The sequence below is a fragment of the Gopherus evgoodei genome, chromosome 3 (genome assembly GCF_007399415.2).
Source record: "Gopherus evgoodei ecotype Sinaloan lineage chromosome 3, rGopEvg1_v1.p, whole genome shotgun sequence".
Taxonomy (NCBI): Eukaryota; Metazoa; Chordata; order Testudines; family Testudinidae; genus Gopherus; species Gopherus evgoodei.
Window position 1 is genome coordinate 205,725,189 of NC_044324.1, and position 12,140 is coordinate 205,737,328.

Here is a 12,140-nt window from a genome sequence, read left to right on the forward strand (position 1 = left end):
CTATGGACCACTCATGGAGTAATGTACTTCTTAATGTAAGCAGGTTTCAGATTCTGTCATTATAAGCATTCAGGAAATATGTACTTATAGAGGAGATGATACAATCAAGTACGATTTAAAAAAAAAATTTTCCTGTGTTTATAATAAAATTAAAATCAGAAGCTTGAGTTCAGGGCTCTACTTTTATCAAGAAACAGATTAGAGTTTGCCAAAAGCTATTCTGGTCAGAGCTGGAATCTTTGGCTAACAAATTCTTCCTTTTAATTTTGTGAAGTCTCTCTCAAATATAAATGGACACATACATATACACATAGTATAGCGTCTATCTCAACAACTTGTGTAAGATCCTTTCTATAAGGCATGTGCTCCCTTATTTACTATCTGAGACTAGAGCTGGGCAAAATTTTTGTGCTGAAACTTCCTTCAGTCCAAAATGCAGATTCAGGTCAAATCAAAACAATTTGCAAATTCATGTAGATTTTGGCAATTTCTTTCCAACCGCACACCATATAACATAAACACGAACCCAGGGATCTATACTTGCAACAAAGCCTGATGCCAACTCTGTCCACATATCTATTCAAGTGACACCATCATAGGACCTAATAACATCAGCCACACCATCAAGGGCTCGTTCACCTGCACATCTACCAACGTAATATATGTCATCACGTGCCAGCAATGCCCCTCTGCCATATACATTGGCCAAATCGGACAGTCTCTATGCTAAAGAATAAATGGATGCAAATCTGACATCAGGAATCATAATATTCAAAAACCAGTGGGAGAACACTTCAACCTTTCTAACCACTCAGTGACAGACTTGAAGCTGGCAATTTTACAACAAAAAAACTTCAAAAACAGACTCCAACGAGAGACTGCTGAACCTGAATTAATATGCAAATAGGATACAATTAACTTAGGTTTGAATAGAGACTGGGAATGGTTGGGCCATTACACTAATTGAATCTATTTCCCCATGTTAAGTATCCTCACACCTTCTATGGGTCATCTCAATTACCACTTAAGTTTTTTTTCTCTTGCTGATGATAACTCATCTCAACTGATTGGCCTCTTACAGCTGGTATGGCTACTTCCACCTTTTCGTGTTCTCTGTATGCTGTATGTTCCAGTCTATGCATCCGATGAAGTGGGCTGTAGCCCACGAAAGCTTATGCTCAAATAAATTTGTTAGTCTCTAAGGTGCCACAAGTACTCTTGTTCTTTTAATGGTATTAGTGGGATACAATTTATTCAATATCAAGAAAGCCTTCCTGACAATTAGATATACTGTATAGCAGGGTTGGGCAATAGTTTTTGCAGGGAGACCACTCCACAAATTTTAGTAAGTCATCATGGGCTGCACATTTCTACTATATTAATGAAATTTTTAAATTCTACCCCTCCACTGCAGTGCCACCTAATAAAATAATTCATGCAAACACGGAGGGTGCGGGTTCTGGAAGGGAGTTTGGGTGCAGGGGTGTTAGGGTGCAGGAGGGGGTGCAAGGTGCAGGGTCTGGCCAGGAGGCGTTTACTACAGGCAGCTCCCAGCCAGCGAAGCAGCAGGGCTCAGGTATGTTGCCTGCATGCTGTGGCCCCATACCACTCCCGGAAGCGGCCTGCTGCTGGCACTTCTCTGCATGCCCTTTAGACAGCACGAAACACAAAAAGTGCACTAGGTAATAATCTTGCATTTGTAGGGAGATTGACTGAATGGCCCAACTAACTTCCCCCTCTATCGTGTATGATTTTTTCCCTCACAGCAAGCCTTCATCCATTCCTTTGTCTATATTATGTCTAATTAAGCTACGAACACTTACTTCGAAGCACAGTAGTCTCACCGAAGAAAAGAGCAGTTAAGTAAAGTTATGGACAACAGTTTTGTTACTTGTAATGGTTATGGCAGTTGGGTCAAATGTGCACTATCTGTTGGCTGGCTGGAGCTTAGAGCGAATCAGAGATACTTCTATACTTCAACCCTATATGAGATTTTTCCCCTTAAATAAGTATGGTAATAGAGGAATAATGCTCTGAGGCTGAAGCATCAGGATTTTATGGCTTATCTAGTAATTAGTGTTTCCTTGTTTGAAGCAATGAATTAATTGCAGAATGGCATTCAACCAGCTAATTTTTTTCTGTAAAGTCTGAAGAAAACTAGTCATGCTGTGTTAGAGTTAAAGATAATTAAAAGATACTTTGAATATGGAAAAACAGCAAAGAGTCCCGTGGCACCTTATAGACTAAAAGACGTATTGGAGCATGAGCTTTCGTGAGTGAATACCCACTTTGTCGGATGCATGCACGATAGCTCATGCTCCAATAGGTCTGTTAGTCTATAAGGTGACACAGGACTCTCTGCTGCTTTTACAGATCCAGACTAACACGGTTACCCCTCTGATATTTGAATATGGAACCACTGAGTACAGCTTCATATTTAGAGCTGCAACCAGAGTTCCATTATCAACCGTATAACTCACTCACTATATAATTTGTCATGAGGAAAGTGTACTTTTCAGGGTATACTACTCAGTAGGGAAGCTTACCATGTTCTGCACCATGTTCTGCAGTAAACATTTATAGGAGCAGGCCCTTACATTATAAGCTCCTTGGGGTCTTTGTCTCATGCCTGTGAAGCCCCATGCATGCTTTAAGTAGGGTTGTCAGAAAATTATGTCACGTGATGAAACCTCCAGGAATTCGTCCAACCACAGCTGGCAGCCCTAGCTTTAAGGTATTGTAAAATGTCATATTTTAAGTTAATATTGATAGGACTACATGAATATTTTAAATTAATATTGAAAGGCCTTTTCAAATTGTTACATAAATACAGAGATCAAGGTACGTACGCATAATTTCCAAACTTACTATAGCAGAGTGAAATTTCACTTCCAAGGATTGGTTCTGTCTGGATAATAGGCTTCATTCTCCAACTGGTAGCTGCATGGTTAATTTTTCAAGTCCTGGGAGAGTATAAGCCATGTCTTCTCTGCCTAATGCAGAGGTTGTACTTTGATAGTAATTCTCCACCATTTACTCTCTATTTAAAGAGAAGGGACTTTCTGTTCTAATTCTCCGACAGCACTAAGGAACTAACTTTTCCACTAAGCCTGGTGGTCCTTATAAGGCAGGGGTCGGCAACCTTTCAGCAGTGGTGTGCCAAATCTTCATGTATATACTCTAATATAAGGCTTCATGTGCTGGTAATATATTTTAACATTTTTGAGATGGTCTCTCTATAAGTCTATAATATATAACCAAACTACTGTTGTATGTAAAGTAAACAAGGTTTTCAAAATGTTTCAGAAGCTTTATTTAAAATTAAATTGAAATGCAGATCTTAACAGCTTCTGAGTGATCAGCTGTTAATCAGCTGGAACCCCAGATCGGCAGCTGAGGCGAGTGGAGCTGGCAGCTGGTAGGACTGAGCAAGGCCAGAGGCCTGGACAGTGTCTGGCAGGGAGCCTGCGCTGGAACTCCAACAGGAAGCAAGGTGACTGCGGATGTGGCAGGGACCCCGGCTGGCAAGGGGCCAACAGCCAGAACCCCAGAGCAGCGACTGAGCGGCTCAGCCTGCCCCAGCTCTGGGGTATTGGCCGCTGGTTCCTGCCAGCCGGGGTCTCAGCCCACTGCCAGCCTGGGGTTCCTTCACTCAGGCAGCAGCGGGCGCTGAGTGGGACTGGCGGTGGGACCCTGGCTGGCAAGGGGTCAGCAGCGGGAACTCCAAAGCAGCAATACAGCAGCTCAGCCCTCCCCGGTCTGGGGTTTCGGCCTCTGGCTCCTGCCAGCTGGGGTCTCAGCCCGCTGCCAGCCTGGGGTTCCTTCACCCAGGCTAGCTGCAGGTGCTGAGTGGGACCCCGACTGGCAAGGGGCCAGCAGTGGGAATCCCAGAGCAGCGGCGGGCTGAGCGGCTCAGCCCGCACCTCGTGCCATCAAAAATCAGCTCGTGCGCCTGCCGTAGGTTGCTGACCCCCATTATAAGGAATACTCCATGCGATCTTTCTCCTCACCAGAGGGTGTTGTTAACACTTCTAAGTCCACGTTTAAAATACTAAGACTGGCAAACTGAATATTTTTACATCAAGAGACAAAAAACAATCCATAAGGTTTAAGCTCTTTATGATGAGCTCATTCCAAGGTAAACACATTAAAGGTAAAATAACATGGGCAGTGTTCACAGTGTAAACTGATCACAGTGTAGTTTAAGGGCTGAAAATGCATAGTTAAAAAAAATCTTTGACAGGCCCACGATGATAAATTCACGTTAATTTTGATGTTAGAAAGATCTTTAAACCATTAAAATAAAATAAAATAAAATGACTGGTAGAAGACTTTCTTTTTATGATTTTTTTTTAAATACACGTTCAAAGACAAACATTTTTCAGGGAAAGTCTCCTTATCTCATCACAAAATGCGGCTTTTTTGTAATTAGTTGCCAGTAATTATGTTTACAGTTCAAGCAGGAAGAAAGAAAATACATAATGGTGACAACGTATTGCAGAAGTTGCAATGTGAATTCTTGTTTTCTCTGTGTAGCAAAACAAAACTAATGCACATACTGTATGTCACGCTCTGTGTTTATGAAAACTCAAACAGCCACTATTATGACAATAAAATGATGACTTCCGCTGCCAGAAAACAAAAGTTCTTTCACCAGTGTTTGTTAACTCATTATCATTTTACTTCTCAGCTTGTCACCCTAGTAGTACTTCAAACAAACAAACAAACAAACAGCTTACACACGAGCTAGTTTTTGCCTAGGACATGGATACAGATAAGGTAGGAAAAGCTTATTGATCAACAGGCACCTGCTTTGGACTGAGATCAGAAAGTTCCCTACGCCCAAACAACAAGAAGCTACTAAAATGGCCCACTCACAAAAGGCAATGATTTAGTCTAACCTCAAAAAACCTTTTTAGGAAATTCCAGCCCACAAAAAAAAGACATGAAATAAATGACACTATGATGACTCATTAAACGTAGCCACTGAGGCTAAAACAGTGTCCATTCCCCTTATCTCCCAGATCACCATGGGTCTCAGATAACCTGAGACAGAAGGAGAAGGAAAGAAGAAAACTCAAGCACTGAAGGCAACAGCACAGGCAGACACTCAAGCACAAGGAATTCTTGCAAATCTATGCCATAGCTGCAGAAATTGGAGGATTTCATAACTTACATTTGAGAAAAGGTGGCAATTTTTGCTTTTTCCATGGCTATCTACATCTTTCCATCTGCAAGATTCAAAATTAACCATAGTGTTCCATGCATTTGCAGCCTCTAGTCTTGATTACTGCAAAATCCTGGATCTAGAAATAGAACTGACAGCCTTAAAAGAGCTTTAATTGGTTCAGAACACAGCAGCGTGCTCACACAGCAACACTGAGTCAAGAGCACGTCACACCATGATCAATTTTCTTCACTAGCTTCCTGTTGAAAGCTAAGTCAAATTCAAGACTTTTGTCTTAATTTTTAAAGCACTCCTATTAAATTTGCCCAGGTTACCTTAGGGGCCAGTCACTGATCATGACATCTCACAACAGATAAATTCCACTGAAACCCAAAGATTGAGATCCGTACACAGGAGACAGCTTTGTTGACAACTAGTCAACAACTGTGGAACTCACTTCTGGAAGAGATCAGAAAGACCACAGATCTGCGTGCCTTCCAAAGAAAATGTAAAGCCCAGTTTCCTGACCTAGTTTTCCCACACTTTCAGCACCTCCACCAAAATCACATATTAAAATCTAAAAACCGAGATACCCTATAGCAAAAACTTCTTACAATATAGAGGAAGAGAAAAAACAGAGAGATCTTCTTGTGCTCACTAATATATTAAAAGCAGCAAAGAGTCCTGTGGCACCTTATAGACTAACAGACGTATTGGAGCATGAGCTTTTGTGGGCTTTTGTGGGTGAATACCCGCTTCGCCGGATGCATCCGATGAATACCCTCTTCGTCACACGCATCCGACAAAGTGGGTATTCACCCACGAAAGCTCATGCTCCAATACGTCTGTTAGTCTATAAGGTGCCACAGGACTCTGCTGCTTTTACAGATCCAGACTAAAACGGCTACCCTTCTGATACTAATATATTAAATTACTCAGATTGCACAGCAATGGATTCAGCATCAGAAATTAGATAACGGAGAAATCAGATAATCCTGCCTCCTCTGTGAGCTAGAGAAAAATTATGGAATTTTTATGATAGTGGAGCAGAAGCCATAAAAAAGTCTTAGAACTACAGATTGAGGTAAATAACATTTCAGAAGGTGATCATACAAGCCACAAAACATACGAGGACAAGAAAACTATATCTTACAATAAATCACTGCTATTAAAAATAAATCTCCTTCCACTCTTCCCTGAAAAAATCTCAACACTTGTAAATGGGGCTACCGACCAAAAAACAAAACAAAACAACAACCCCACAAACACCTGAACAAATTCAAAGAAGGTAAAAGTATCAGAAAAAACAATCATCAATAAGAGGAAAAATTACAGAAAATCTGTTAACTTCTAACATATGTTGGAAAACAACCATTAGTAAATGTGATTAAAACATAAAATACTACAAAATTATTACCACTAATTTTTAAAAGCCTTCAGATTGTCCTATGGTATATTTCAGTTTCTGAACCCCAAAACACGGATACGGGTAGCACAGCTAGCACTAGGGGTGGCAGTTTATTGACAGAAGAACCTTAACAGTACTTTATATCCTAGGTTTCTTGTTTTACCCTAAACACAGTAATTCCTGTTTCTAGTTTGTACAACACTGGGAAGGCAAGTTTTCTCTGGAATAAACATTTTATCATGAGATAAAAAGCTGAAGATAGTTATGATGCAAGAGACGAACTAATTTTAAAGCTCTAACATTGCTAACTGCACTTCAATAATACTTGAAATAATGGAGCTCAGCAACATACAAAAAAATTACCCGTGATGGGGGGACAGTGGCTTCCTCTTCAGTAGTTTTGCTCTTTTTTCCCTGATCCTGTTCCATCTCTTTGATATCCCCTAAACGCTCTTCAGAAGCTAACCGTTTTCTCCCCTGCACATTTGCTCTTGACTTTGATGGTTCCATATCGCTTTTTCCTCTCCCTCTGCCTCTTGTTACTCCACCACCTTAAAGAAAAAGAAAAAGAGGACATTTATGGGATCCAACCTTGAATGCAACCTTCAAGACCTCAGGAGACGTCCCAGAAGACTGGAGAAAGGCTAACGTGAAAAGGAGCTGGGAAACTATAGACCAGTCAGCCTGACTTAGATATCTGGGAAGCTACTAGAGCAAGGTATAAAACATTCAATTTGAAAATACCTGGAGGATGAAGAGGTAATCACTAGCAGCCACCTTGGATTTACTAACAAATCATACCAAACCAGCTTGATTTCCTTCTTTGATAAAGTAACTGTTTTGGTGGATGGGAGAAATGCAGTGGACATAATATACCTGGACTTCAGCAAGGCCTTGACACAGTCCCACATGACATTCTGATAAGTCAGCTAAATAAGTGCAGGCTCAGCAGTACCACTATTAAGTGGATACATAATTGATTAAACAACCACAAACAAAGAGTAACTAGTAATGGAATGATGTCAGATTGGAGGGAGGTCACAAGTGGGGTTCTACGGGGATCTGTTCAGGGTTTGGTGTTGTTTAACATCTTTATTAAGGAATAGAGAGCAAACTGATCTGATCTCCAGATGAGACAAACCTGGGGCTTGAAAACACTTTGGAGGATAGAGCTAAAATTCAAAGAGATCTTGATAAATTGGAGAACTGGGCTATAGACAAAATGAAATTCAACAAAGACAAATGTAAGGTGCTACACTTAGGGAAGAAAAACCAAATGCACAAATACAGATTGGGGGGCAAATGCAATTTTTGGTTGCATTAACAGAAGCATAGCATGCAAGCCACAGAAGGTGATCGTGCCACTCTGTTCTGTGCTGGTGACGTGTCAGCTGGAGTACTGTGTCCAGTTTTGGTCACCAACATATAGAAAGGATGTTGAGAAACTGGAAAGGATCCAGAAGGGAGTGACAACGATGATCAAAGCGATGGAATGTAAGCCATATGAGCAAGGGCTGAAGGAACTGGGTATGTTTAGTTTGGAGAAGGGGAGCGGGGGCAGAGAATATGATATCGGTCTTCAGATACTTGAAAGGCTGCCATAAAAAGGATGGAGAAAAGTTGTTCCCTTTTGCCACAGAGGGCAAAACAAGAGGCAATGGGTTCAAACTACAGCACAGCAGATTTAGATTAAATCTCAGGAAAACCTTGCTAACTGTAAGTAGAACAATGGAACAGACTGCCTCCGGTGGTCATGGAAGCTCCTTCACTGGAGGTTTTCAAAAGGAGGATGGATAGCCATTGGTCTTGGATGGTTTAGACACAACAAATCCTGCATCTTGGCAGGGGGTTAGACTAAATGACCCTTATGGTCCCTTCTAATCCTACAGTTCTATGATTTCCTGATTCTATGATGACAAATCCTGGCCATATTAAGAATCAACAATTTTCCTAAGATAAGAGGTGTTGAGCTGAGTTATTCTGGCCAAGTCAGGTAGTTACATACTGACTAGCTACACTTCCGCTACAGTTTCAGTTGAATACAGTAGTCTTTACTTGGTGTTTTCCCTGTTAAATTTGAATACACAAAATTAACTGCTATGAATAGAGGATTTGAGAAGGGGGTTTCATAAGAATGATTAAGGGAAAGAGATTCAGTGTATGACAGAAGACATACTGGACTCTCTTATTTGGCTGATATTGTAGCTTATTAACTATGTAGTGGCAAAACAGGTAAATGGCTTGTACAATGTGTCTTTTATGTAGTGTCTTTCATACAAGAGTATCATGAAACATTGCAGATCATTAAAGTTTACACAAGCAAGTTCCTATAGTTAACCTGATTCCGCTAAATATACTGCTTTATAGTTAGGGCCCTACTTAATTCACTGTCCATTTTGGTCAATTTCACAGTCATTGGATTTTTAAAATTGTAGATTTAATTATTTCAGCTATTTAAATATGAAATTTCACAGTGTTGTAATTGTAGGGTCCTGACCCAAAAAAGGAGTTGTGGGGGGTCACAAGGTTATTGTAGGGGGTTGCGGTACTGCTACCCTTACTTCTGCAGTGCTGCTCTTGGAAGCACTGCCTTCAGAGCTGGGCAGATGGAGAGCAGTGGCTGCTGGCAGGGAGCCCAGCTCCGAAGGCAGAGCTACCGTCAGCAGCAGTGCAGAAGTAAAGATGACATAGTGCGGTACTGCCACCCTTACTTCTGTGGTGTTGCGTGCAAAGCTGGGCCCTCGGTCAACAGTTGCCACCCTTCGGCCTCTGAAGGCCACAGCGCAGAAGTAAGAGTGGCATAGTATGGTATTGTCACGATTACTTCTGGGCTGCTGCTGGCGTGGCACTGCCTTAAAACTGGACACCTGGCCAGCCGCTGCCACTCTCCAACTGCCCAGCTCTGAAGGCAGTGCAGAAGTAAGGGTGGCAATACAGTGACCCCCTAAAATAACCTTGCGACCCCCTGCAACTCCCTTTTTGGTCAGCACCCTCAATTTGAGAAACACTGGTCTACCCCACCAAGTCTGTATAGTATAGGAGAAACCACACAAAAGATCAGATTTCACTAGGGGAGACCAGATTTCACAGTCCACAATGCGTTTTTCATGATCATGAATTTGGCAGGCCTATTTATAGGAGTTATTTGAGAGAGACTTTCTGCTTAGCCATTACACCAGGCAGCACTGAGTGGGAATGTGAATAGAGAATCCTCTGCTCCTCTTGCAGCCTGCACAAACCAGGCAAAATCTACAGTCCCTCCTACTGCGTGTCTACTTCTTCTGGAGTACACAGTGCCATAAAGGAGAGAGGGAAGAGGAAGAGGAGAAGCCAGGGCTATAGTCCCACTCCTGATGCACTAGCGCACACTGAAGGAACAGTGCAGCAAGTGGAGCAAACTAGGAAAAACAGGGGGAGGAAGTAAATGAGAGAAAGGGAAAGGTGGGTTTTTTGGAGAATGGAAGATAAATGAAAAATTTCAAATTTATTTTATATTGAATCATTGAAAAAAATGAAAAAAAATGTTTTACTTAAAATCTTCATGGAAATACAAAAGGAATTTTTTCAGCTTGTTCTAGGTCACAATCTTTAAGTCTAATATCTGGTTCTATAGCACCTACGTCCAGAAAGGTCCAGAAAATAGTTTGTTTCCTGACATAAAAGGTGCTCCTGGGCAGGGTCCCCGAAGAGGGATAGGTGGGGGTGGGCAGGGGAGAGGGAGGTAAAAGTGGACTGAATATCCCAGGGAGATGATCTCCAATACCCACTTGTCTATGATTACGTGCTCCCAGTTTTGATGAAAGAACAAGGTGGTCACCAAATGGATGCAGATGTTGATTGTTGCAGCAAATAAAAGTGGCAGTGGTTACTTGGGGCCTCGACCAACCGATCAACATTGGTGTTCAGATCTTGATGGCTGTGATGTTGATGATCGTAGAGCAGCTAGTTTCCATTTTTGTAGTCTTTGTCATTTCCATTGGGGTTCATAATGCCACTGGGGAGGGGGAAATTGAGCTGGCCGGGATCTCTGTGCCATCTGGAACTTACTGTATCTCCTTTTTTGTGAAGGTGTGTAAATTACCAGGGAATGCAACATTACTCTAGAGTCTTAATGTGTGAAGGGATTCCTCTGTTCTTTCTGCAAATAATTTGGATCCCTCGAATGGGAGGTCTTTCACCATGGATTGCACCTCCTTTGGAAAGAGAAAAAGGTGAAGCCATGGAGCTCTCCAAATAACCACTGTTGCTGAGATGGAGCGAACAGCTGTATCAATAGCATCTAGAGAAGCCTGCAGCAATGTCTTCACAAGGAGCTGATCCTCAGCAATGAGTGCCTGAAACTATTCTCTTTGATCAGCTGGAAGAGGAGTTGATATGATTGTACTTTGCCATAAGGAAGTAGTGTGTAACCGGCGGCCCGCCAGGGTAATCCACTGGCAGGCCGCAAGATAGTTTGTTACACTGACTGTCCATAGGCACAGCCGCTTGCAGCTCCCAGTGGCCGCAGCTCACGTTCCTGGCCAATGGAGCTGCGGGAAGCAGCAGCCAGCACATTCCTGTGACCCATGCCACTTCCCGCAGCTCCCATTGGCCAGAAATAGTGAACCGTGGCCACTGGGAGCTGCGGGCAGCCGTGCCTGTGGATGGTCAATATAAACAAACTGTCTCGCGGCCCGCCAACGGATTACCCTGACGGGCTGCAGGTTGCCCACCACTGCCATAAGGGCTTGGTAATTAGCAATCCTAAAGTGTAGGGTCACTGATGAATATGATTTTTGCCCAAATAAATCCAGTTGTTTCCAGTCCTTGTCAAATGGTGTCAATTTAGCGTGATGCTGTCTTCATATTCACTTACAACGTCAATGAAAACGGAATTCGGGGATGGGTGAGAAAATAAAAAGTTGATATCCTTAGAGGGAACATAATATTTTTGTCTGCTCCCTTGCATGTGGAAGGTATTGTATCTAGTATCTGCCATATAGTTTGTGCTTGGTCAAGCAGGGCCTCATTGACAGGGAGTGCAATGTAAGCTGATGATGAAGTATGCAAGATGTCTAGTAGCTTGTGTTCTGACAGTCTCACTTCTTCAAGCAGAACTTGTAGTGAATCCACTACTCTCTTAATGAGATCTTGAAACTGTCTGAAGTTGTCTGCCAGGATTGGTGGGGGAGATACAATGGCTTCATCAGGAGAGGATGACGAGATGTTGATCATAAGAGTCCTTGTCTAGCCTCTCTTCCTGCTACTCAAATGACTCCTTTTTAGGATCGGGGGCCTGGATAACTAAACTGAAGGAGACTGCCGTCCTCTATTCCTTTGGGTAACACTAGGATGCCTCGAGAATTGGTGCCTATAGGCTGCCCATGGGTCCCAGTATGGCCACTGAGCTGGTGCAAGGGTGTCCTTACCAACTGGGTGGACAGTGTTTCCCATGGTGGTAAACTGGGGCTGGCTAGTTCTGTGATATTGTAATGGGGAGTCTTCCACAAACACTGAATATAAATCCTCTTCCTCCTCCTCTTCATCACTGCTTGACAGAGATGGAGCAGTCATAGACGCTGGGGG

The 12,140-nt window shown here is 42.4% G+C and overlaps 1 protein-coding gene across 4 annotated transcripts in view; it reads right to left on the bottom strand.

The window, feature by feature from the left end:
• APLF (aprataxin and PNKP like factor) overlaps positions 1 to 12,140 on the bottom strand; it is a 111,292-nt gene that overhangs the window by 54,431 nt on the left and 44,721 nt on the right. For all 4 annotated transcript variants that reach the window (XM_030557867.1, XM_030557866.1, XM_030557865.1 and 1 more), the window contains one exon: positions 6,939 to 7,126. In XM_030557867.1, the coding sequence (XP_030413727.1) occupies positions 6,939 to 7,126 (188 nt within the window). The remainder of the gene's footprint in view (positions 1 to 6,938; positions 7,127 to 12,140) is intronic.